Raw genomic sequence first — 25,488 nt, 5'->3', positions numbered from 1 at the left:
TCTTGTAGGAATGCCTTATGTTATTTTCTCTATGGAGATTATTATTTACCATTTACGGACGGAGTCTCCCATTTCAGTGCTTTAATTTTCCAAGACGCTGCACTTTCTTATGTCTTGACGTGACAATCTGTGTGCTTTCATTTCTTTTTTGATGTTGTTTTATTATGTTTGACACAGGAAACAGGGGAGGCTTTTTATAGCTATCATAATCAAGTGATAACAGGAACGTTCAAAAGCATGTGTCGTTCATTAATACGTTAAAATTTGTAACTGATGCTTCAAATCTGCTGTGGTGTAAGAGGAAGAAAACCCTGACATGACGGTAGAGCAAAAAAAAAGAACCAACTTCAGGTTTTGCTTCACATCAGAAAGTATCGCGTCAAGCAATCATGGATTATTTCTTATTTGTTTAGGGATTTAGATTTAGAGAATACACCCAGAAATAATTTTGGAGACCGTCTTAAAGGTATTAGAAGATATAACAGTAAAATGAGTAAAATTGTTCCAGTTTTTTGACAAATTTTTAGGACCTGACAATCATCCTTGTAATGTAAGCATCCCAATTCGGTTACTTCCCGATTCCCAATCAGTCAGATCTCCCCTGTTTATACACCGACTACTACTATATTGTTTTATTATTTTATTATTATCATTATCATCATTATCAGTGAGATCTCAGGACATAATGTATTGCTCAAACCTAATCATTTAATTGTTGAGCTATTGGTAGATTAGATTAGATTAGATTTTACCCCTCCCATCTAATATTGAATAATATTAATAAATAATGAAAGCATACTAGGAATAATCAAAGTATAAATTGACTCCAAAAAGCTGTTTAAAAAAGTCAACTCTTCAGTCAAACCATCTAAGCTGCAATTAGCCCACAATTGCACAATTTCATCCCAATTTAGTTACTTCCCAATTATAAAAAATGTATTATTATTATTATTAACAACTGCAACAATAATAAAAAATAATGTTAATAATAATAATAATTATTATTATTATTATTACTATTATTTTATTATTACTACAATGACAACAACCAAAATAATAAAAAACAAAGAAAAATAAACAAATAAATTAAACTAATAATAATTATTATTATTATTGTTATCATCATTATTGTAATTAATATTATTAATAATAATAATATATTAATTTGGTTTATACCAACCGACTACCAACAGGTTGAGTGGTGAAGGTTATCGTGTGCTTACTGACAGAAACCTGAATCCAGCTGCATCTTTTTTAAACTGTTGCATCACAGGGTAGCATTAGATTTGAGGAGGAAAGCACTATTTGCCTTCTATACATACAAGTTCGGTGAAGAAGAAGAAGAAGAAGGAGAAGGAGAAGGAGAAGGAGAAGGAGAAGGAGAAGGAGAAGGAGAAGGAGATATCTGGAGCCAATGCCTGGACAAAACCAGTGCAGAACCACACACTCACTACAGACAATTTAGAGATGCCAATCAGCCTTCAATGACTGGGGGAGGAAACCAGAGAACCCAGAGGAAACCTCCGAAACACAGGGAGAACATGCAAACCACACACACAATGAGGAGGCAGAAACTGAACCCCTCAACTCTAGAGGCACAAGGCAATCACGCTTGGTACAAGTGTGTCTGGCCACAAACATGAGCAGGAGAATATGCATCATAACCGTTTTATGATAAATATAGTGTGTGTGGAAAAACAAAATAAATAAATAAATAAACAAACTGCTAATGTGGCTCCCCATCTCCTTTAAGTGCATGTGTGCGAAATCATTCCCCTGAATATCATTTACATTTATAATAATAATATATTATAATTATATTATTATAATGACAACAACCAAAATAATACAAAGAAAAAGAAATAAATATATATAAATAAATAAAAATGATTACTATTATTATTGTTATATTTTCTTCGTATTTTTATTGTATGTTGTCGTCACTGTTGTCATCATCATTATCAGTGAGAGCTCGGGATATAATGTAATATTCAAACCTAATAGTTTAATTGTAAAGCTATTTGTAGATTAGATTACATTAGATTAGATTAGCCCTCCGATCTAGTATTGCCACCAGCCACCACTGACAGAAATTTCAGGCTGAATTTAGGAAAAGAACATGAAAACATGGAAGCCTACAATGCTTCATGTCTTATAACTGTGGGAGGAAACCAGCGAACCCACAGGAAACCCAAACACAAACAGGGAGGAGGCAGAAACTGAACCCCACGACTCTAGAGGTACAAGGCCATCACGCTTGGTACAAGTGTCATTTTGGCCACAAACATGAGCAGGAGTGGATAAGCGCCATTAGGAGCAGTGCTTCCAACACCCAGGCCGTAAAATTAAGACATTTTAATGGGATTTACAGTGAACAAAACATCCCATTGTGATAAAATCTCCTGTAGAAGATGCCTTAAACAGTAATCGTTCATCACAGCAGCTAGCGATCATGCTCTCTGTGGAGCAATCACACAAACAGAGCCGGCTACACACTGACATCTGCCATGCTGCTCGAAAGCGATGCGGCCAATCTGACCCCACACTGGCTGAGCGTGTGTGTGTGTGTGTGTGTGTGTGTGTTGGGCTAAAATGGGAAAAGCTGCATGGCTTTTCCTTTGTTAAAAAAAAAAACAGTTCACAATGGTTTTGATTGAAATCACATGGCACTGTTGTTGTTGTGTGTTTTATTTCAGCTAGATTAAATTCTCTATGCTAAATTAAATTCAGAAACAAACACACAAAGCCTTCAATTCAGTCTAACCAAGACATCAATTTACTTTTATACATTTATTTCCAAACTTGGGCTGGATATATAAAAAAAAAACAAAGTCTATCACATGATTTTTTTTAGTAAACAAAGTCGCTGAAAAGGAAATAGCTGGAAAAGAAAAGGTGTTTAACTGGACAGTTTTTTTGATGCAGTCTGATGCACAGTATTGTCTGGTGTGGAAGCAAAGCTCGTATAGACTAATCCAGTCCCAGGATGCATCCTTAAATCTGGCCTCCAAAGTTTCACATCGTCAGGAAGTTCCTTTTTCGTGTCAGGAACCTCTTGAGGAACTTTCTGGAACTTTCCTACACAATAACTACAACATTCCTGGTTTGTGCTTTAACCCCAGTGAAGGAACCAGGACCATTGAGGTTCATTATTGCTGTTGCTTTGCTGCATGAACATTAACGAAGATCTGCACAGATTCATGCGTCATCCTTTGCTTGCAAGTATCAGTGATGTTTAGTTGAACAAGTAACATCCCAGTAATTCCAGAAGCAGGAAATATAATGAGTCCTGGTTTCTCTTGTAGGAATGCCTTGTTATGTCTCTAATTTCCAGAAACTTTTCATAGAAACCTCCTCAAGCACACCCAAAGGCTGATTTCTACTTCTCAGAAGCAGCGCATACAAATGCGGCATGCGGTTAGAGGTCGTAACTCGGAATTCCCTGCCCTATGACCAGAAAATAGAAAAGAAAAAAAAAAATTCCTACTTGGGAATTCCGAATTAATCAAGGAACATCGATTGCAATTTAGATCGATCAACATACACTTGTTAAATCTAAAATCTTGTGAGTTTATCTGGCTCTTTTTTGTTACTAACAGACAAACATGGGATTTTTTTTCCTACTTTGTAGCAGAGGTTTTAAAAAGAAAAGAAATGATGGAATTCCGAGCTTGGACTTCTCACTTCTGAGGCGGCAGCGATTGATTCTTTGCTAAAGGGTGGGGCTTTGTGCGTTGTTGCAGTTTGTAGAAATATTCAAAATAGAAGTATCCTATAGTCTTAAGTAGCCATGGTTACAGTATAAGATGAACACAAGAAATAAAAATCAGATCAAATAAAACAACTCTACATCACGTCTGTCCTCAGGCTGCAGATTTAAGCAGAGAGTGTGAGCTGACCTGAGCGCTCAGACTAGTGTGTGTGTGTGTGTAAACAGATACAAAGCATAGTATTTGTATACGTCTTACAGAAGTGGAAAATCAGCCCTAATGCTTGGGATTGCTCTCTGGGTGTAGATACTTCGACTCCCTCACACATCAGAGTTAACTTTACATTACTTTATCCAAAGCTGCTCTACACGGCAATCAGGCTTAAAAGCTGTAAAAAGCTGATCTTTTGCTCACATTACAAGCACTGAAAGAAAGAAAGAAAGAAAGAAAGAAAGAAAGAAAGAAAGAAAGAAAGAAAGAAAGAAAGAAAGAAAAAACACCTTATAATGTGATGCCTCGGTCATAATATTTTTAATCTAGTCAAATGTCTTATTATTAGATTACAATAAAACAAATATAAGCTTATTAATCCTAGGTATATTTTACTATTATTAAGCATTATTTGCAGATTATTAAAAAAAATAAAAAATTAATGCTTAATATGAGCTAAATAATCTGCCAATAAAACCGGAACATTTCAAGCTTTAAAATATCTTATATCCTGGTTTATTGTAATCTTTTAAATTAAATTTATAGAGCATTTTTGACTATATTAAAAAAATATTTAGACTTGCCAAGATGTCTTCTGTTTTTGTTTTTTTTTTCTTGCAGTGAGGCGATCCTAAAAATAAAAATCGATGATCTCAAGAAGATGCTCTTAGGGTACTACAGAAAATGACTATATTCTGGTTACATCATTATTCGGAGCGGAGCAGAAAACAGGCACAGTTTAAACCAAAGCATTTTTCATTATGAGGTAATAAGGGTATTTTGCCTGTTTGTTAGCTTGTTTCCGTTACAGTTTTTCTAGCTACTGCTGTACTTTCAGCAATCCGGTGACATTTTTGCCTTCCTGTATCATCCTGCTACTGAAGGCTTTTAATGTTGTTGTTTTTTTAACTTTTTTAAAGATTTCTGACGCTGCCAGAACTCACATCTGTTGTTTTTGTGTTGCTTTGACACTAAACGTGATCGCACATCATTATGCGTCTGTCTGAAAATCTAATGAAATTATTTGTGATTTATTTAGTCAGAGAAAAAGTGTAAAATCCAGGTTTAAGACACACCGGCTGTGAGGAGATGTGGGATGTGGTTGAGAACCTGCCTGAGATTGTATTGCTGGTTGTTTGCACTGAGATTCCAAAGACTAAAAATAAAAAATAAAAAAATAAACAGAAGTTCTATGAGGATGGAGTGTCAATCCGTGGCTTTTTAGCTTCACCCGCAGAAGAGGAGCAGAGTTCAGTCTCGGATTTATCATCCGCTCTGTTAAGCTCGCTGACTGCTTGTGATCTACCGTCACCCACGCCCGTCACGCACGACGTCTTCTCATCCTCGACATCTTCCTCTTCTTTGACTCCTCCGTCACTGTCCTTCTTTGGCGTTTTCCTCTTCACCCGAGGTTCTTTCTTTTCCTCGATCTTCAGCTCGATCTTGACTTCCTTCTTCCAGGCGCCGTAGGGCAGGATGTCCGCGTCGCCGCCTGAGGACTCGCACAGTGTTGGCCCCGCCCACTCCGGGATCTCCAGGCCCAAGAGCTTCATCAGCTGACCCATGACTTCGTCCACGTAGCCATGGATGATCAGGTGGGCGTGCTTGTCCTGAAATAATGCAACAGAGACGTTTCTTTTTTTTAAAAAGTAGTGCAAATTCATTCCTCCTCAGACTCAGCTAGGAAAAACAATGCTTCCTAAGCAGTTTCTTCAGGATTTGAGTTTTGTTGTGGCCAAAAAGTGCTTGATTTTTGATTTTTTTAAACTCCTACCAGTGGCACATACTGTATGTGATTACTTTTTATGATAGCTATACTCATGTTCGATGAACAGTTTCGAAATCTTTCCTAAATATTGCAGAGCCTGATTTTGCGTTCATTTCTGCAATCACAAAAATCGTGTAATCCCAGATGGACATATTAAACCTTGCCTATTTGCACATCTAGAACTCCTTGGAAGAGCAGAAACGGTGCATGTCCCCCACTAATCAATCCGTCTACCTGGGGTATGAATGTGAATGAATTACTCAGTGTTGTTCACTTCTCAGAGCCGCATTCAGAAAAGCACATAACGTGACTCATGCCGTGTAATGTTTCTGCGCGTCGGATGGGATTAACCGCAAACAAATCCAATTTGGACTTTTTGCTGCAACAGCAAGTTGTGGCGTGACGTAGAAACGTTTCTAAATCTGTAAGAAAAATGAGTCAATCATATATAGAAGCTACACTCATAACAGGATTAAAGGCTGAAGAGTTAAAGAGTTGCAGCATGAGGACCTCAAGGGGAAAAGTGGGGGAAGAGGGGGCAAATCTTTCACAACTACAGCTTTACAGACGCTTAATCTATTTAGGTTGAGAACTTATGGAGGCAGATAACCTCCATAAGACTGGTCGCCATTTTGCTGCCAAAACAGCCCTGACCCATCATGCACTGTGTATTCTGACACCTTTCCATCAGAACCAGCATTAACTTCTTCAGCAGTTTGAGTAACAGTAGCTCGTCTGTTGGATCGGATCACACGGGCCAGCCTTCACTCCCCACGTGCATCAATGAGCCTTGGCCGCCCATGACCCTGTCACCGGTTCACAACTACTCCTTCCTTGGTCCACTTTTGATAGATACTGACCACTGCAGACCGGGAACACCCCACAAGAGCTGCAGTTTTGGAGGTGCTCTGATCCAGTCGTCTAGCCATCACAATTTGGTCCTTGTCAAACTCGCTCAAATCCTTACGCTTGCTCATTTTTCCTGCTTCTAACACATCAACTTTGAGGACAAAATGTTCACTTGCTGCCTAATATATCCCACCCACTAACAGGTGCCATGATGAGGAGATCATCAGTGCATGTAATCAGTGTTTACTTCACCCATCAGTGGTCATAATGTTATGTCTGATCGGTGTATGTGCGTTCAGAATCATGTAGTTGATTACATCCCTAATCTAAATGAGGCAGGATTTGACCGAGTACTTAACATAAAGGTGCCAATACTTTTAAAATCTGCTCGGTTTGCAATTGAAGAATTATTAGATGAAAATAAAACTGGACAGCCTTTTAGTGCATCAGTTTATATGATTGATGGAGACGGCTCGATATTCTGGAGCTGCCTGTAAATATAGAACATGGATGAAATACAGCAGGAGTGAAAAGGTGATATTAGAATGACAGCGAGAGATGAGTGTGGCATGTGTGAAAGAATAATATCTGGTTTTGAATTACACACCTAATAAGAGTGTGTGTGTGTGTGTGTGTGGACATGCTAACTCACATGTTTGGTTGGCTGCAGGTTCACGATCACCACTTTGCCTCCGGTGCGTTTGGTCAGAAGAGGCAGGTCACCACTGGGCTTAATTTGAAGAGATGTACCCAAAGTAAGAGCCAGGTCAGCTCGCCTGTGCATACACACACACACACACACACACACACATACACACACACAAAATATACACACAATGACTGAAATAAATCATTCTGTTGCATGAAAATTGAAATGTATTGGCTGAACTGCTCGCGGAATGAGACGAGCTGTGGTTTGACCTGCTTGAGTGTAAAGCTCTCGAGGGTGTATACTCACACACACACACACACGCTTATGTAAAATTTAAGTTCTACTAGGTCAGGAGAATTTTTTTCTCAATGACCTCACGTATGGTTATGCCACTCTCATTCATATACATCTGTCTGTCTGCACACACACACACACACTCAAACGCTGTGCACTTCAAATAGAGGTCAGGAGTTACATGGTGCAAGTTTTTTCCACTTGCAATCACCACCTTTGCTCTGCGCATCTCGAATGAGTGCACTGCAATTCCAAAAGTGTGACTAGGCTGAGACACGCAAGAATATAAATCATTTTTCGGGCCAGACGCTTGCTGATTTTTAAGCCTGGAGCACCTTTTTTTTCTTATTTTTTGAAATATCCGAAATATTTTCCACTCATGTTTGAATTTCCAGCTTGAAAATTTCCAAACCATAACGATTTGGTGGCCTCTACTCCAAGAGTAAAGGTGTGTATCTATAAAACCATGTAAAAGTTTGTACTGCACGCAGGAAACCTCTTGCTTCATATTATTACGGGTAGAATTTACATACAGGATGTCACAGAAATACCAAGACATAGACTTCAGAAATGCATGTTCAGTAAACATGTCTAGAATACTATTCACAATAAAGGCTTTTTTCTATTTTTTACACTTATTCGCCTATATCTGTACTGAAGTCTTGAAGAAGAAGCCTTTATTCTTGCCACAAATACATTACGGCACAGTGGAATTCTTTTCTTCTTATATCTCAGCTGAGGTAGTTGGGGTCAGAGCGCTGGGGCAGATATAATATGGCACCCCTGGAGCAGAGAGGGTTAAGAGCCTTGCTCAATTGCCCAACAGTCGCGGCTTAACAGTGCTGAACCCCTAACCTTACGATCAACAACCCAGAGCCTTAACCACTTGAGCTACCACTGCCCCAATGGCTATCCACCAAGGAGGGTGAGGGACCTCTGGGGTTGACGTGTTCTTCTCATGCTTGGTAGGATTTCCTCCGGGTTCTCCGGTTTCCTCCCCTATTCCAAAAACTCATTCTAGGCTTATTAAAATCTCTAAACTGTGTGAACGGGTGTGTAGGATTGTGCCCTGTGATGGCTTGGCTGTTGCGTACTATCTGCTTGATTTCAATTTTTGTCACTAGAACTGTTGTACTGCATCATATTATTGATTCTGTAGTGTTGCTTGGTTGCTCTATGCTCTCTTTCGTGACCAATCAAGAGTAGTTTCAGTCTCCCTCAAGGTGTGAATTGTGGCCAGGGCTTTATTAAGATATACTGACGGCGTGTGCTGTTTGGCGAGTTAAGACTTAAGTTCAAGACTTTTACACATGAAAAGTTCTTTGGGATCTTCAGATGCACAAATGTTTCTGCCTCCTTTCGGACCTTCCTGCAGGTCTGTGTTTTGAGACTCTTCTGCTGCATAGACATTTTTTTGTATGTTAATGAGAAAAATATCATTTTAGAGTAAGGCTGTAAGATCACAACAATAGTCAAAAAGTGTGATTAAATGCATCCTGATTAAAAAGTGGCCATGACCAGTGCCTCAGAGCCTGAAGGGAAACACTGATGGCCTTGTCTCTTTCCCCCAGACTGTTGCTTACTCACGTCAGCTCTGTCTGCAGCTTGTATCTTTTGCTTTAGCACACACACACACACACACCTGCTGGCCTCATCTGCACGGTTCAGATCCCGGTCAGGAAGTGAGTCCTCCCAGTCGAGAATAGTGCTGATCAGCTTCCCTCTGCCAAAAAGCAAACACACATATCAGACACACACACACTCACACAAATTAATAACAGACGGGTGTGAACCTACTCACCTGCATGCTCGGAGTCCTCTGGATCGAGTGCTTTCACAGTAGCGCCCTGTGGGTTTCAGACCCATGACCCCAATTACCTTTTCGCGCACATACTGCCTGCAAAAATCACAAAGCCCACGATGCAGTGACCTGGTCTAGACCTGATTGCTCAAAACTCGTATCAGATCAGTCCAGCGGCAATTAAACACAGAGATTTAAAAGAAAGTAAGAACAACAAGAACACCTGAAAAGGACTTCCCAGTGAAAGAAAGACTGCTTTAATGACTTATACTGAGGGGCAAGGAACTACTGATTTAATTATATTAGACAAAAATAAACAAAACTTTATTTTCGGCACTAACGTATAATGACCATGTGTAAGGTATGTAACAGAACGGTCCTGAAAACACCTCTGAGGTTTTTTCCGAATTATACACTGAGGTTATTTATACAAACAGCTTGAATGTGATTGGTTGAAGGGTGTGTATTATTTTAAGATTACATGTAAAGCTTAAAAACGATAAATTATGACTAGGCTTAAATACGATTAATAACATTCTATTTGTTGTAATCATTTAATAAGAAACAGGAAATCCTTTGATGTGATACTTGTTATTTTACTTTATATATTTCTAAAAAAAATAAAATAATAATAATAATAATAATAATGATAATAAAAAAAGCTTTAAGAATGTAATTTCCAGAAACTCTAAATCAACTACCCTGCAGAATAAAAAAGGTTGGCTTTCAGAAAAACAGGAAGAAACAAGTGAAGGAAAGACATGTAGAAAGGTGAGAGAGGACAGAAAGGATATTCTACCATATAGTTAAAAAACAATTAAAAAATCTTGTGTAGGGTACGTAACAGAGCGACCCTGAAAACTGAACACATCTTTTTCTTTTCTTTTTATTCATTTATTTAATTTACTTTTATTTTATTTAATCTTTTATTTAAAGGTTTTTTTCCCCCAAATTATATAAAGATGTTATTTATACCACAGCTTAAATGGGATTAGTCGGAGGGTGTGATTTGCTTTTGTAGTTGTGTTGTAACATGAATGTTATTAACATTAATTAGTTATTACAGTAATCCTATCTAATCCAATCTATATCGCGGTCCCGGTATATCGTGGATTTTTATTTGGAAGATTTTTTTTTTTTTTTTGCAGATTTTCCCGGTATATCACGGTGAGTATATGAGTGTATGATAAATGTATAATTGTTGAGAGAGAGAGAGAGAACACGATTTATCATGGTTATAACTAACTTGTCTCTCCGACTTTCCAGCCTTTATTTTTACTGTACAGTGAAATTCTTTCTTTGCATATCCCATCCCTGGGAGCTGGGGTCAGAGCACAGGGTCAGCCATCATGTAGTGGGGTACCATAAGACAGCAGCTTTGGGGCGCTGAAGCCTGAACCCCGATCTTCTGATCTACCACCAAGAGCCTTAACCACTTGCGCTACCATTGCCCCTCAGTTCGACGCAGCTATTAATCAGTTTTCCGCTCAATTTCACCCAGACATACACTACCAGTCAAAAGTTTGGACACATCTTCTAATCCCATGGTCTTTCCTGATGTTTATTTCTTTCTACATTGTAAAACAATGCTGAAGGCGGCCGAAATACACAATAATGTCCTTTGAACAGTTGATATTGAGATATGTCTGCTACTGATGCTCTGTAAAGCCTTCATAACGGCTCTAATCTGAGGTGCTGTTAATTGGTGATTTCTGAGGCTGGTGACTCTAAATGAACTTCTCCTCTGCAGCAGAGGTCAGTTTTGGTCTTGCTTTCCTGGGATGGTCTTCATGTGAGCCAGTTTCATCATGGTGCTTGATGGGTTTTGCAAATGCACTTGACAATACTGTTCTTGCAAGAACTATTCCAGAACACCTGACCTTCGTGTCTTAAAATAACAACTGACTGTTTTTTTCTTGTCGTTACATATGGATTACTTAAGTCCATGTGTGTTATTTCATAGTTTTGAAATCTCCAGTATTGTTCTAGAATGTAGAAAATAAATCCCTAAACAAAAAACACTGAATTAGAAGGTGTGTCCAAACTTTTGACTGGTAGTGTATAGACGTGCATATTGAGCTGATGATGAACTGTTTAGTGATTCAAATGCCTTTGTGTATAAAATGTAAAAAATAAAATATGTGAATGCCTGTTCAGAAACTCTGGCTGGTGGAGCTGCAGGCGGACGTCCAGCTGCCCGGGGAACGAAGGTGTAAACAAGGAGATACACGCTGCTGGCTGGCTGTATGACCCTGAGCAAGGCTCTTAAAATCAGTCTTCAGGGAAACTGCGTCTTAAACAACAACAGCTTCTGTCTGAGTGCTGATATGACCGGGCTGGATGAGGACTAATTAAGAGCAGAATGATGCAGAGGGAATCGGCGACACTTTCTGTCTAATGTTATTAACGTCAATTGAAATTCAGTGGCGTCTGTGGAAAAGTCGACACAGAGATTATTGCTAGATATTATTTCTTATTTTTCAAGCCACTTTAATGCATAGAAGCGAACGCAAGAGATCTTAACGGCGGGTAAATAATTGGACACAGCAATTTTTCTGTTTTTCTGCCACTTGTGATTCATACACCACATGATAAAGCTTTGTCTATTGCACTTAATTTAAATAAATCAATAAATATATAATGATTTTTCTTCTTCCCATCGTTGTTTACACGGCAAAGAAGTGATAGGAAGTGATAATATCTTGAAAGTTGACTGCTATAATATTTCTTATTATAAGATTTTGAACCAAAGATTATTAACCATATTTCTAGGCACATTTAATTATTTGTAAGCTTAAAATCTTTCGACTGGCAAATAATTTTGCATCTTTCGAGAAATTAACGCTTCAAATTAGCCAAATAATATAAATATAATCTGCCAACAGAACAATGAAATGTAAAGCTTAAAAACATAAAAATTATGATTAATAATAAATCGTTTGACTAGAACCATCACTAGACTAGATTTTGTTTTATATACTTTTAAAGAAAAAAATATATATAATTTTCTGATATTAAAATGCCAGTTCCAGAGACTCTAATCACCTGCTCTACAGAATAATGAAGGTTAGCTTCTAGATAAATAGGCAAAAGTAAGTGAAGGAAAGTCATGTAGACGGGTGAGAGAGGACAGAAAGGATATTCTACCATATATTAAAAATAAAATAAAAACTCATTTGGAGATACACGCAGGGATTAGGTGCAGGCAGGAAGCAGATGAGCAGACAGCAGGAGAGAGGAGCACAGTGAGCGAACAATCAGGAAAGAGAAGTTCAGCAGGAGAAACTGATAGAGGAGAAAAAGAGGGAAGAAGACAGGCGCTGATGAAGAGCCAGGGCCGAAGACAGATACACACTTGCTGCACTTCTCGCATTCCTCGACAAACATGTTCCCGTGAAGCTCGGATAATCGGTCCCTGAAAAGAGAGAGAGAGAGAGAGAGAGAGAGAGAGATGAGTGAAAAATGAGAGAGAGAGAAAGAGTGAAAAAGAGAAGGGGAGAGAGAGAGAGAGAGAGAGAATAAGAGTGAAAATAAGAATGAGAGAGACAGAAAGAGAAAGAGAGAGAGAGAGAGAGAGAGAGTGAAAAAGAGAAGGGGAGAGAGAAAGAGAGAGAGAATAAGAGTGAAAATGAGAATGAGAGAGACAAAGAGAGAGAGATGAGTGAAAAATGAGAGAGAGAGAGAGAGAGAGAGAGAGAGAGAGAGAGAGAGAGAAAGAGTGAAAAAGAGAAGGGGAGAGAGAGAGAGAGAGAGAGAGAAAGAGAGTGAAAATGAGAATGAGAGAGACAGAAAGAGAAAGAAAGAGAAAGAGAGTGAAAAAGTGAAAAAGAGAAGGGGAGAGAGAGAGAGAGAGAAAGAGAGAGAGAGAGAATAAGAGTGAAAATGAGAATGAGAGAGACAGAAAGAGAAAGAGAGAGAGAGAGAGAGAGAGAGAGAAAGAGAGAGAAAGAGTGAAAAAGTGAAAAAGAGAAGGGGAGAGAGAAGAAAGAAAAACACAAACTGTTAAAAAGATAAGAAATCTAGCCACCATCATAAAAGACAAACATCCCACAGTTTCTCTTCATCTCGTCCTAATCACAGACGCACTTCAGCATGTTGATGCTCTCGGCCCACCTAGTGAACTTTTATTCAGGCCGTGGGGGCCGCTTGTGTCTCGAGATGATTTATACCTGCGGAGTTATAATCAGGAGAACGCCACAGTTAGCGGCGACCTGGGAGGAGAAACGCGGGGCCTGAGCAGCGCTAATCACGAGATCGTGTGTGGAAATGGAAAACGCAGAGCTGTGATCTGAGTGATGAGAGCTGTCAAAACACATCAAATCTAAATCTGTCACATTCTGATTTGCATCTCTCTATGACTCATGTGTCACACACACACACACACACACACACACACACTAAAGGTGAGAAAGAAAAGACTGGGAACGACACGTGCTCTCAAACACACAGATCAGACACAAGAGCTCGCTAACGTCTATTTATTAATTTTTTTCATCAAGTAATAATAAAACACTTTGGGGCACGCTGTTCTAAGACATTAATCAACTCCATGGTGGTTTGATGAAACCCAACATGAGGTGGAGGTTACTCCTATAATCCAGAAGTTGATTATTTTCCAACGACTGCATGTTTTGAAGATTGGTAGCTTAGTGGTTAAGCTGTTACTACACCGATTAGGCATAACATTATGACCACTGAGAGGTGCCGTGAATAACACTGATCATCTCCTCACCTGTTAGTGGGTGGGATATATTAGGCAGCAAGTGAACATTTTGTCCTCAAAGTTGATGTGTTAGAAGCAGGAAAAATGGACAAGTGTAAGGATTTGAGCGAGTTTCACAAGGGCCAAATTGTGATGGCTAGACCACTGGATCAGAGTATCTCCAAAACTGCAGCTCTTGTGGGGTGTTCCCGGTCTGCAGTGGTCAGTATCTATCAAAAGTGGTCCTAGGAAGGAACAGTGGTGAACCAGGGACAGGATCATGGGGAGCCAAGGCCCATTGATGCACATGGAGAGCGAAGGCTAAAAGATCTGATAGAAAGGTGTCAGAATACACAATGCATGACGGGTCAGGGCTGTTTTGGCACCAAAAGGGGGACCAACACAATATTAAGCAAGTGGTCATAATGTTATGCCTGATCAGTGTAAAGATATTAGAATGAGTGAATTAATATAAAGCTGATTTTTCGTTCTTGGAGCCAGAACTATAGTCAGTCAGAGATGTCTTTATAGTAAGTAAATAAATAAATAAATAAATAAATAAATAAATAAATAAATAAATAAATAAGTAAATAGACAACTTCAAATCAATCATCTTTGAGAATTCGACTGCGCTGAGGTGTCATGTGTTGTTGTTTACTGTTACCTGGGGAAACCTGAGCGCAGGTGAAGGCCGTCCACGTTTTGGCTGATGAGGTATTTGAGGTAGCCGGCCCTCTGGAGCTGCAGTAGTGCCATGTGAGTCACGCTCGGCTTAGCGTCTTCAAACGTAGTGTCAAACTGAGGACTCTCTCCTTTTTGCTCCATCGTCCACACGCCTTTCGGGCCTCTGCGGGGAACACAGATGCGCACACACACACACACACACACACACATACATTTCTAGGTCAGTGTTTATGGAACTGGGTCTGCGTGTCCCGGAGTTTTTTTCCCCCCTCAGTGCAAAAATAGAACGTTCTAGAGTGATTCAAGACAAATGTCTTTTTGCTGATTTGCTGGAATAGAATGAAGTCCATTTAGATTTTATTTTTTAATACTCTCTCTCTCAACTTTTTCCTTTTCAGTTTCTTTTCTTCCTCTGGACTTGAATTGATTTATAAAGACAACGCGTGCACCAAAACACGAGTGTGTCGATACTTTTAATCTTCGGTAAGGTGTTCTGGGACTGAGGTTTTAAAGGCTGTACACTGTGCATGTGAGGATGAGCTGGGAGTACGATGTATGGCTTCAAGCCTAAATGAGACTCTAAATGGGTTTGAAAATGATGGATTTCACTCAACTTCACAGAAATGTAGTTTAACGAAATGGCAAAGAACACATTAGATGAATAAATATGAAACTATACCAACTAGAAATTATATAAACCCCAATTATATAAATTCCAATAATCGACAGAGACATCATAGTTTCTATAGCAACGGGAACATGCAAGGCTCTACATAATGAGCTACATGATCTAATATACAAGATTTATAAAAAGGAGTGTCCAGTGTCAGCTCTTCATATCACTACATGCCAAGCTGCATTATTTTCCTGAAATTAAAGAGGCTGGTGATGAAGCGACTGCAGCATTCATAATGTAAGTGATGACATGTCTCACGGACATTTAATGTAACTATAAATTGTTAAAAAGCATGACGTGTCCTTTCTTAAGACATTCGAAATTGTAATCGTTTGCAAGCTGCGGTGGTACAAGAGGAATAAAGCACAATAAGCAGTGACTCCACTTCACCTGGAGAGGAATCACACCATCTTGTCGTGGATGATTTTCCTGTAATCATATACCTTGTGTTTTATTCATACAGGGAATTTTGATCAAAATGTATTTTTCCTGCATTATTCACTACTTTTCCTTCAGTCCGTTTAGAATTTGCTCGACGAAAACACTAAAATATTGAGAGATTGGAAAACTGGTTTTTAAAAAAAAAAGAAGAAAAAGATTCAGGTCACACATTTTCCAAAGCGTGGAAAGCAGCAGCAAGACCTTGTCCTTAATGACACGTTTGGCAGTTAGAACTGAGGCGTGTTTTTAGAGACGCTGCTCCTTTTCATGCGTCTCCTCTTGATCGTGAACGCACACGGCCTTTCTGATGTCAGCTTCTGAGAGAAACGGTGGGAGGCGAGCGTCCACGGCGAGGAGAAATGAGATGGGGAGAAACAAAGAGATGGAAAGTACAGAGAGAGGGTGGGGGAAAAAAGAGGCTAAAAAGAAAAAGACAGAAGGAAGAGATGGCGTGAAAGGCTGAGGAGGAGAGTGATTACAGTACATGTCGTGGTGTTCGTAGCGCTCCATAATGCCACTACAGCTCTCTTATTTGTTTAAAGTAAGAAAAGGGAAAATAAAATGAACTAAAAGTCCCCCTCTGGTGCCATTTTTAGAGTGGAAACTGATACTGATGACATTTTATTAGGAACACTACACTAATACTGGTTAGGGCCGCTCTTTGCTCTGAAAACAGCCTGGAATCTTCATGGTATGGATTCCTCAAGATGTATCCAAAACATTCCTGGTCCATGTTGATATTAAATCAGACAGTTTCTGCAGATTTCTCAGCAGCATTTAATCATGCTACGAATCTCCAGTTCTACCACATCCTAAAAGAGTTCTACTGGACTCAGATCTGACTGCGATGTCCATTGAACTTGTGACGTGACGTGGTGTGTTATGCTGGATGCAGACATTAGAAGCTGCTAAACTGTAGCCATGAAGGGATGGACATGATCAGCAACAATACTCAAAGATCCAGGGGTATGGTTGATCAGCAGTTCACATTATGAATAAAACATTCCCCTCACCATTATACCACCTCCACCAGGCTGGACTGTTGACACAAGGCAGCTTGGGTCCATGTTTTCATGCTGTTAGAACCAATTTCTGACCCCTATCATCTTTGTGCCTCAGCAGAAATCAAGATTTAGCAGAACTGTCTACATTTTTGGATCATTTCACATAATCCTGTGCATCAGCTTTCTGTATTTTTGTCTGATGTGAAAATGCAAGCTGAAGTGTTCTGCTGTTCTGTTGTAGGTCATCTGCCTCAAGGTTTGATGTGTCGTGTGTCCGAGATGCTTTCCTGTTCACCACAACTACACAGAGTGCATCAGAGTGAGTCACAGCAGCCTTTCTGAGGAACACTCACTGGATGTTTATTCTGTATTGCATCATTCGGAGTACTCTACACACTGTCCTGTGTGAAAATCCCAGGAGATCCGCAGATTTAGAAATACTCAAAATCAACCTGTCGGACACATACACTCATGCCACGAATCACTATATCACAGAAATCATGCCACATCATTGGCCGATTCGGAAATTGCACGAATGTATAGGTATACAGGTGTTCCTAATAAAGTGCCCCATGACCAGAGAGTGTTTTTCTTTCTATTACATTCAAGACAGTATTACAATCTGATATTAAATTAATTCCAAGCATTATATTCCTTTTTAGTTAGGAACGTCTGCCAATGAAGTCATCACTTGTCTTCACTGTTTTCACTTATGTTGAGGTGGAGGGGGTGTGGTCTTAAGCTGAGCATGTGAATGGAGGGCGGAGTCAGTTTACAAAACTAGGGTTAGTAATTCCAGGACTGTCTAGAATGAATGTGGTTCTCAGTGTGAGTGTGTATTACAAAAGGATAGATAGATAGATAGATAGATAGATAGATAGATAGATAGATAGATAGATAGATAGATAGATAGATAGATAGATAGATAGATAGATAGATAGATAGATAGATAGATAGATAGATAGATAGATAGATACCTCGTTCCTTGATACACTAACCCGGGGTTTCAAGCTGTTCCCTCACCAGCCTCTTTCTTGGAATAAAATAAATAAATAAAAACACCACAGACTGTCATATAACCATGAAACCTGAAAGTGTTAAACTTTTCACTGTCAGAAAACCTATATATTATATATATATATATATATATATATATATATATTTCAGCTGCAAACTAGTTCAAACTACACAGCTTCACACTACATATAAACACTCCATAATTCATCCCTCATAAAAATCAAGCCAAATAATCATCTCTGCGAAACAGAACACATGAAGATAAGGTTTTACTCACAGCTTTGGGTTGTATTCGGTTTAGTCTTGCGGACAGCTGATAACACAAATGTATGCGATGTTTGTGACCTACTTTCGTTTGGCTTTAAGCGTTATGCCGCTTCAGACGTTCGACAAAATCATTTCCTCTAAACGACACTGGAGATTGGAGCTTAAACTGGTTCGAATGTGGTTTGAAGACACGCTTGTGTCGAGGGTTTGCCTGGGGGAAAGGGTGGAGGGGCGGGGTCCCATGTCTCTGAATATCTAATTCTGTGTGCATTGTAATTATAGGAGCAACTCTGTGTGTGTGTGTGTGTTTAGTGTTTGCATTAAAACCTTTTTTAATGTATATGTGCACGTTAAGATCCTTTAAATACGTGTCTTTTAACATACGTGTCTGTTGTGTTTGCATTAAGATCGTTTTAACGTGTGTGTTTAGTTTTTGCATTAATTTCATTTTAATGTGAGTGTGTGTGTGCAGTGTTTCCATGTATAAAAGTGGCTTAGGACCCTATGTGTGTTTGTGTTATGCTTGCTTCAGAAAATGCTGTGTGTGTGTGTGTGTGTGTGTGTGTGTGTGTGTGTGTGTAGTTGCTTTAACATCTTTTTTCTGTCTATATTTGTGCACAGCCCTGTGGGTTTGTTTTCCATTTGCCTCAGGATCATGTGTGTATATTTGGTAGGAGTGTGTGTGTGTAGCGTAGTCTGCCATCCCTCGTGTCATCTGAGGATGCCTCTTTTTGACAGTTACTTGCTTCTATGAAACATTAACATCTAGAACACTGGAGGCAAAATAAGCAGCTTCTCTCACGCAATAATGACACACACTTTCTTTCCTGTATACACAACCCCGTCTCCACACACACACACACACACATTATAAGAAGGTGAAAAAAAGGCTACTCATCACAAACCCGCAACTGGCTTTCCTGAGTTAAACGTGTTAAGGTTTTGATGAATCTTCGTGTCATTTCTAAGGAATAAAGCAATAATTTTTTTTTACTTGAAGACGTTTTTTACTCCTTTAATGAAATTCTTTTCATTTGAATCCGATCCAGACTGAACGTGGCGTTAATCTCATCATGGGACACGTTTTTAATAGTGGAATGTAAGTGATAGATGAAGGTGATTCAAAGGGATGTTTCATATTTCATGTGGTGACAATTTGTAGGCTCTGTCAGCTGCATCAGACCGTTTAGAACAGAGCTTGTGTACTTCATGTGGAGCCGCTCAGCTCACTCGCACTTTATTGCTGATAAACCTGCAGGTTTGATTCCCTCAGCAGTTTTTATTCCTGTATTAGAGGCATTTTATCTCCAGTGACATGGTTTTATTTAGTATGTCACTAACGCTCCATCATGGCTGTGAGACGTGTATGAGACATGACACAGCCTAGTCTTAATCTTCGTTATTCCTATGATCTACTCAATATAGCAGATAGAATATCTGTAAAATCATTACAAATATAAATGTGTAAACATTGCAGTGTTTGCCATCACCCCATAACCAACCAGACCTCAGATCCCACCCCCAATCTCCCATAACTGATCAGACCTCAGATCCCACCCCCAATGCCCCATAACTGATCAGACCTCAGATCCCACCCCCAATGCCCCATAACTGATCAGACCTCAGATCCCACCCCCAATGCCCCATAACTGATCAGACCTCAGATCCTACCCCCAATGCCCCGTAACTGATCAGACCTCAGATCCCACCCCCAATGCCCCGTAACTGATCAGACCTCAGATCCCACCCCCAATGCCCCGTAACCGATCAGACCTCAGATCCTACCCCCAATGCCCCGTAACTGATCAGACCTCAGATCCCACCCCCAATGCCCCGTAACTGATCAGACCTCAGATCCCACCCCCAATGCCCCGTAACTGATCAGACCTCAGATCCCACGCTTAATGCCCCGTAACTGATCAGACCTCAGATCCCACGCTTAATGCCCCGTAACTGATCAGACCTCAGATCCCACGCTTAATGCCCCGTAACTGATAAGACCTCAGATCCCACGCTTAATGCCACTGTAGCCAATCAGAGCTCAGATCCCATCCCCATGCTACTATATCCAACCAGACCTCAGATGCCACCCACAAAGCAATTGTAGCCAATTAGACCTCAGATTCCACTCCTAACGCTTCGTAACCATTTAGACCTCAGATGCCACCCAGAATGCCCCGTAACTGATCAGACCTCAGAAGCCACCCACAATGCCACTGTAGCCAATCAGACCTCAGATCTCATCCCCAATGCCACTGTAACCAATCGGGCCTCAGATCCCACTCACAATGCCATTCTAACCAATTAGACCTCAGATCCCACTCCTAATGCAAGTGTAGCCAATTAGACCCCAGATCCAATTCCTAATAACCCTGTTATCAATAAGACCTCAGATTCCAGTCCAGGTTCCCTGCAACCATTTAGACCTCAGATTCCACCCCCATTGCCAATGTAACCAATCAGACCTCAGATCCCACCCACAATGCCACTGTAACCATTTAGGCATCAGATCCTTCCCACAATACCACTGTTACCAATCAGACCTCAGATCCCACCCACAATACCACTGTAACCAATCAGGCCTTAGATTCCACCATCAAAGCTGCTGTAACCAATCAGATCTCAGACTCCACCCTCAGTGCCACTGTAGCCAATGAGACCTCAGATCCCACTGCCCAATGCCACTGTAACCAATCAGACCTCAGATCCCACCCACATAACCACTGTAACTAATCAGACCTCAGATCCCACTGTAACCAATCAGAGCTCAGATCCCACTGACTGTCACTGTTACTAATCAGAGTTCAGATTCCACCTCCATAACCAGACCTCAGGTCCCACTTCCACAGCCACTGTAACCAGACCTCAGATCCCAGCCCCAGCCCATGTAACCATTTAGACCTCAGATTCCACCCCAATGCCACTGTAACCAATCAAACCTCAGATCCCACCCCAAGCCCCTGTAACCATTTAGACCTCAGATCCCACCCCTAATGCCACTATAACCAATCAGACTTTTTGTTTAATCACTGTTGTGCTTATGTACATATACACAGCCACATCATACTATACTACCCCATCATTGTTTGTCTGTAACAGCCTGCTACCACACCGCATGTTCTACTTCTTTCATCACGCTGAGTACTCTTAGACCCACTGTTTGGCCAGAATGATTCCTCAATTTCCTGATTGTATCTGTCAGTGTTTTTCAGCAAATATCAATTGCTACAATTCACCATTTAGAGGAAGGGCACTTCACTGCTCCTCTTCTCAAACACACCACCAGCTGGCTTTAAAATAATAAGACCATGATACAAGGTGCCTTGGACCAGCATCATAGGATCCTGAGTCGTGAGTGATGAGACCTGACAGTGAAAAACAGTGCTGTGAAATCTCTAGAACCACAGACTGCACAGATATAACTGCACTGGTGTCACTCATTACTAGTGTTGCCGTTCTTTTTGTCTAGGGTTTCTTCCTTATATCTTCTCAGGGAATTTTTCCTCACCCACTGTCATTATGGCTCTAAATCTACATCCAGATTTCTGTAAAGCTGCATTGTACGGTTAAACCTCTTTCACTCTGATTCAGAAATCTCCCTAAACTGCTCACTGGCTTTCAAATTGAAGCCCGGTTCATTAGTGTAACTTTCTGACTATTCTTTAAATACGGTTTTCTATAAAACACAGTGAGAATTTCTCAATGTTCTCTATAACGTTCCACTGTGAGCTGTAAAAGCTGTGAAGGTACCAAGGCACTCTATCTCCCTCTAGTGATTTCTCAGAGGTATCACACTCCTATTTATTTATATACGGTACAGTAGGCGTGTTTTGCTGCTACTCTTTGAGTTAGACTGACATGCACTAGAATTATTTAAATGGTTTCTGGCATTAAAACTTCTACAGGATTGTATAAGCATCCTCACTCACACTCTGTAGGAAGGTATATGGGTCGGCGCTGCTTTTTGTGCACTACTGTATTGCAGTGTAGTGTTTTGTAGTATTTGTTTTGCACTGTCTCTTGTTTTTGCACTGTCTGCAATGTAGACCAGACTGTTTGCACTGTCTGCAATGTAGACCAGAATGTTTGCACTGTCCGCAATGTAGTCCAGAGTCAAAATAAGCTCTCATTGGGGCTGCTGTTATTTAAAGTGGTGTATTTTAATCATGGTTGTTGATACTGCAAATAAGAACATTAAGCCAGGGTTTAGATGTGCACAGTGTGAAAAGTCAGATTATGAATCCCGAAGATTAACTGTTAACCCTGGGATTTTCACTAACAGGTACATGAGCATGTTTGTGTCATATAGGTCAGCACACTGATCTCTTCGGATAGTGGGAGAACATTTTTTTCCTTCAAGTCGGAATCGATCAGAATATGATAGCATACTGCTTAAGATTGTGCTTCTCTTCTGATCATGTCTGGTTTTACATTAGTTCAAAGAAGCACAGGGTGATGGATCTGTTACCTGAAGTCAGGTATGCCTGTAGAGGTGCTGATTCCGGCGCCCGAGTGAACCACCATGTACTGCGAGTCTCTGATCAACTGGGCCAAAGTCTCCACTTTAGCTCGCAACTCGTCCGGATCATCGAACATCTGCAGAGTTAAAAAGAAAGCAGTTGCACATGACTGCACAGATTGAAATGTACACTATATTGCCACGTTTTGGGACACCCCATCCGAGCGGAGACTGCAAGCCAGGCCAAAACTGGGACGTCTGCCTTTACATGCACATGAATGTAATATGGAGTTGCTCCACCCTTTGCAGCTATAACAGCTTCAACTCTTCAGGGTACCCTTTCCACAAAGTTTATGGGAATTTTTGCCCATTTCTCTAGAAGTGTGTTTGTGTGGTCAGGCACTGATGTTGGACGAGAAGGCCTGGCTCACAGTCTCCGCTCTAATTCATCCTAAAGATTTAATAAATTAAGGATAAAGGTTAATCAGCTGGAGGTCAGTTCCTCCACACCAAACTCACTCATCCATGTCTTTATGGACCTTGCTTTGTGCACTGGTGTACAGTCATGTTGGAACAGGAAGCGGACATCCCCAAACTGTTCCCACAAAGTTGGGAGCATGAAATTGTCCAAAATGTCTTGGTATGAAGCTGAAGCATTAAGAGTTCCTTTCACTGGAACTGAGGGGCCAAGCCCAACCCCTGAATTCAATGATTTGGAGGGGTGTCCCAAAACTTCTGGTAATATAGTGTGTATATATATATTTGTGGGAACAGTTTGGGGAAGAACCACACAAGACCCTCAAAAAATACTAAATAAAAGCCTCTTAATGAAAAAAGGCACCAGATCAACTAGTACAAATAGTTTTAATGGATTTCTGTAAATAGTCCAGTGAATTAGCTGATCCAGTGTTACTATAGAAACGAGAGTGTGTATCAGAAGGAGCGCACTGATATGAACAGTGCACAGGGACTAACTATCAAAACAACAGCTTTTGTCCAAACAGACTCGAGAATTCAGCAACAATGACTAATGCAATATTTGCTCTTTAAATGCTAGGACATGGCTTTGTTAGACAATCCATAACCTGCATGATTTAATTAGGTGACTTGTTACTGTACTTGAATAATATCCATCTTTCCTGTACGGCTAGCTAGCTAACTCTCATGTTATCTGCGTAATCATCTGCACGTGTGTAATTAAAGTATAAAACACCACGCATTAAGTTACTTATTCTAACAAGCGCGGCAATTTGCTAGTTTGGTCAAATAAATGAAGGCCCAATCCCAATTTGGCTCGGTATTCCCTACGCAAAGTGCACTACAACAGCCGTGAAATAAAGGTTTTTGCAGCCTACATAGTGCACTACATAGTGCCATAGTGAGCTATTTGAGATTCAGCCAATAGTCGGTAGCTAAAATGCTAACAAGGTACCTCTGGAAGACCACAGATGCCTTTGTCCGCGTAGGGAGATAGTCCAGCGGCATAGTTGACAGACATTGCAAAGCGTAGTTAAATCTCGAGTTTTGGTGTATTTATTAAAAACATACACAAGCACCAATTAGACGCTCTTATTTATTTGTAAACAGCTGCGAGCTTTCTCCAGCTCTAGCTAGGGTTGTGTTGGCCCGCCTTTCTACGTCACACGGAATTTGCGTACTGCTGTATGCACTTTTGCGTAAAACGTCACGCGGTTGCGCTTCATTGACTGATTCTGCAAAAAAAGCCATAAAAAACCATATTTATATATATATATAAAAATATTAAAAAAAAAAAAAAAAAAATAAAAAAAAAATATATATATATATATATATATATATATATATATATATATATATATATATATATATTTTAATTTTAATTGTATTACTTAAAACGTAAAACGTGTTTGTATTACTTAACCCTATTAATTGTTTGGTTAATTAACGGTATTAATTGTATTAAAATAGACCCTGTATCCATTAGAATGAATTTCACATGTATGTATGTATGTATGTATGTATGTATGTATTTATGTATTGGTTTGGATTAATTAACAGAGTTTTTATTGTTTTGATTTATAGTTTTTGTATTGATTCACAGTATTGATTTGCACTGATCCTACTGATGGGAAGGAATACCACTGTCTCATTTTACATGGCATTGAGATGTTTGGATCCCCTTAGAGTACAGGGTTCATTGCAGGTTCAATACAGGATTTTGTGGCGTTTTTCTTGCTCTAACACACACACTTTAACTGAACAAGGGCTATTTATTAACTAATCAGGTGTGTTACAGCAGGAAAAAACACTCAAATGTGCAAAACAGTGGGTTCTCCAGGACCAGGGCCGGATGCAGTCCAGGGCTCAGTGACATACACCCAGTGCATCCCTAACATCTCCCAGTATGATTGTGGACATGACTATCAATTAGTACCAAGGCTGTTATTGTTATTATTTAGTTATTATAGCTGTAGGCGTATTGGCTGGTCGTGTGAAATGAAACAGGTTAATTTAATTGTTACTAATGAAAAGAAAAACAGTATACATGTTTAATTGCTTCAGTTTAATATAGCAATATGGATAATTCTGGATCAGTGAAAAGTTACGTTCATAACAATCTTCAACTGCTAAAGTAGATTAAAATGATGGCAGGCCAAATATATACCCTGTTGGAATTCTTTTACTTTGAAAAAGGGTCTCTTAATGCAAAACATATGAAATGAAATGAAACAGCCTTTATTTGTCACATATACATTACAGCACAGTGAAATTCTTTCTTCGCATATCCCATCCTTGGAGGTTGGGTGCCTTGTAATCTTTATTTATGTGCTTTTGCAGTGACGTATTTTTGAGTTGAATTGTTTTGAATAATAATAATAATAATAATAATAATAATAATAATAATAATAATAATAATAATAATGAATAAGTGTATTTATTAATAATAAATGAATACACATGCTATGATACTTAGC

The 25,488-nt window shown here is 39.7% G+C and overlaps 1 protein-coding gene across 1 annotated transcript; it reads right to left on the bottom strand.

The window, feature by feature from the left end:
* Positions 1-24,166, bottom strand: sirt6 (sirtuin 6). The gene is made up of 8 exons (XM_058418856.1): positions 23,967-24,166; positions 22,544-22,671; positions 14,651-14,833; positions 12,640-12,699; positions 9,285-9,380; positions 9,126-9,206; positions 7,190-7,313; positions 1-5,530 (listed from the first exon to the last, which is right to left on the bottom strand). The coding sequence occupies exons 1-8, from the start codon at positions 24,030-24,032 to the stop codon at positions 5,111-5,113; spliced, it is 1,158 nt and encodes a 385-aa protein (XP_058274839.1). The 5' UTR covers positions 24,033-24,166; the 3' UTR covers positions 1-5,110.
* Between the last annotated feature and the right edge of the window lie 1,322 nt (positions 24,167-25,488).

This window comes from Hemibagrus wyckioides, linkage group LG20 (assembly GCF_019097595.1).
Source record: "Hemibagrus wyckioides isolate EC202008001 linkage group LG20, SWU_Hwy_1.0, whole genome shotgun sequence".
Classification (NCBI taxonomy): Eukaryota; Metazoa; Chordata; class Actinopteri; order Siluriformes; family Bagridae; genus Hemibagrus; species Hemibagrus wyckioides.
Note: the sequence above shows the minus strand (reverse complement) of the source record. Positions and strands in the feature narration are given on the sequence as shown.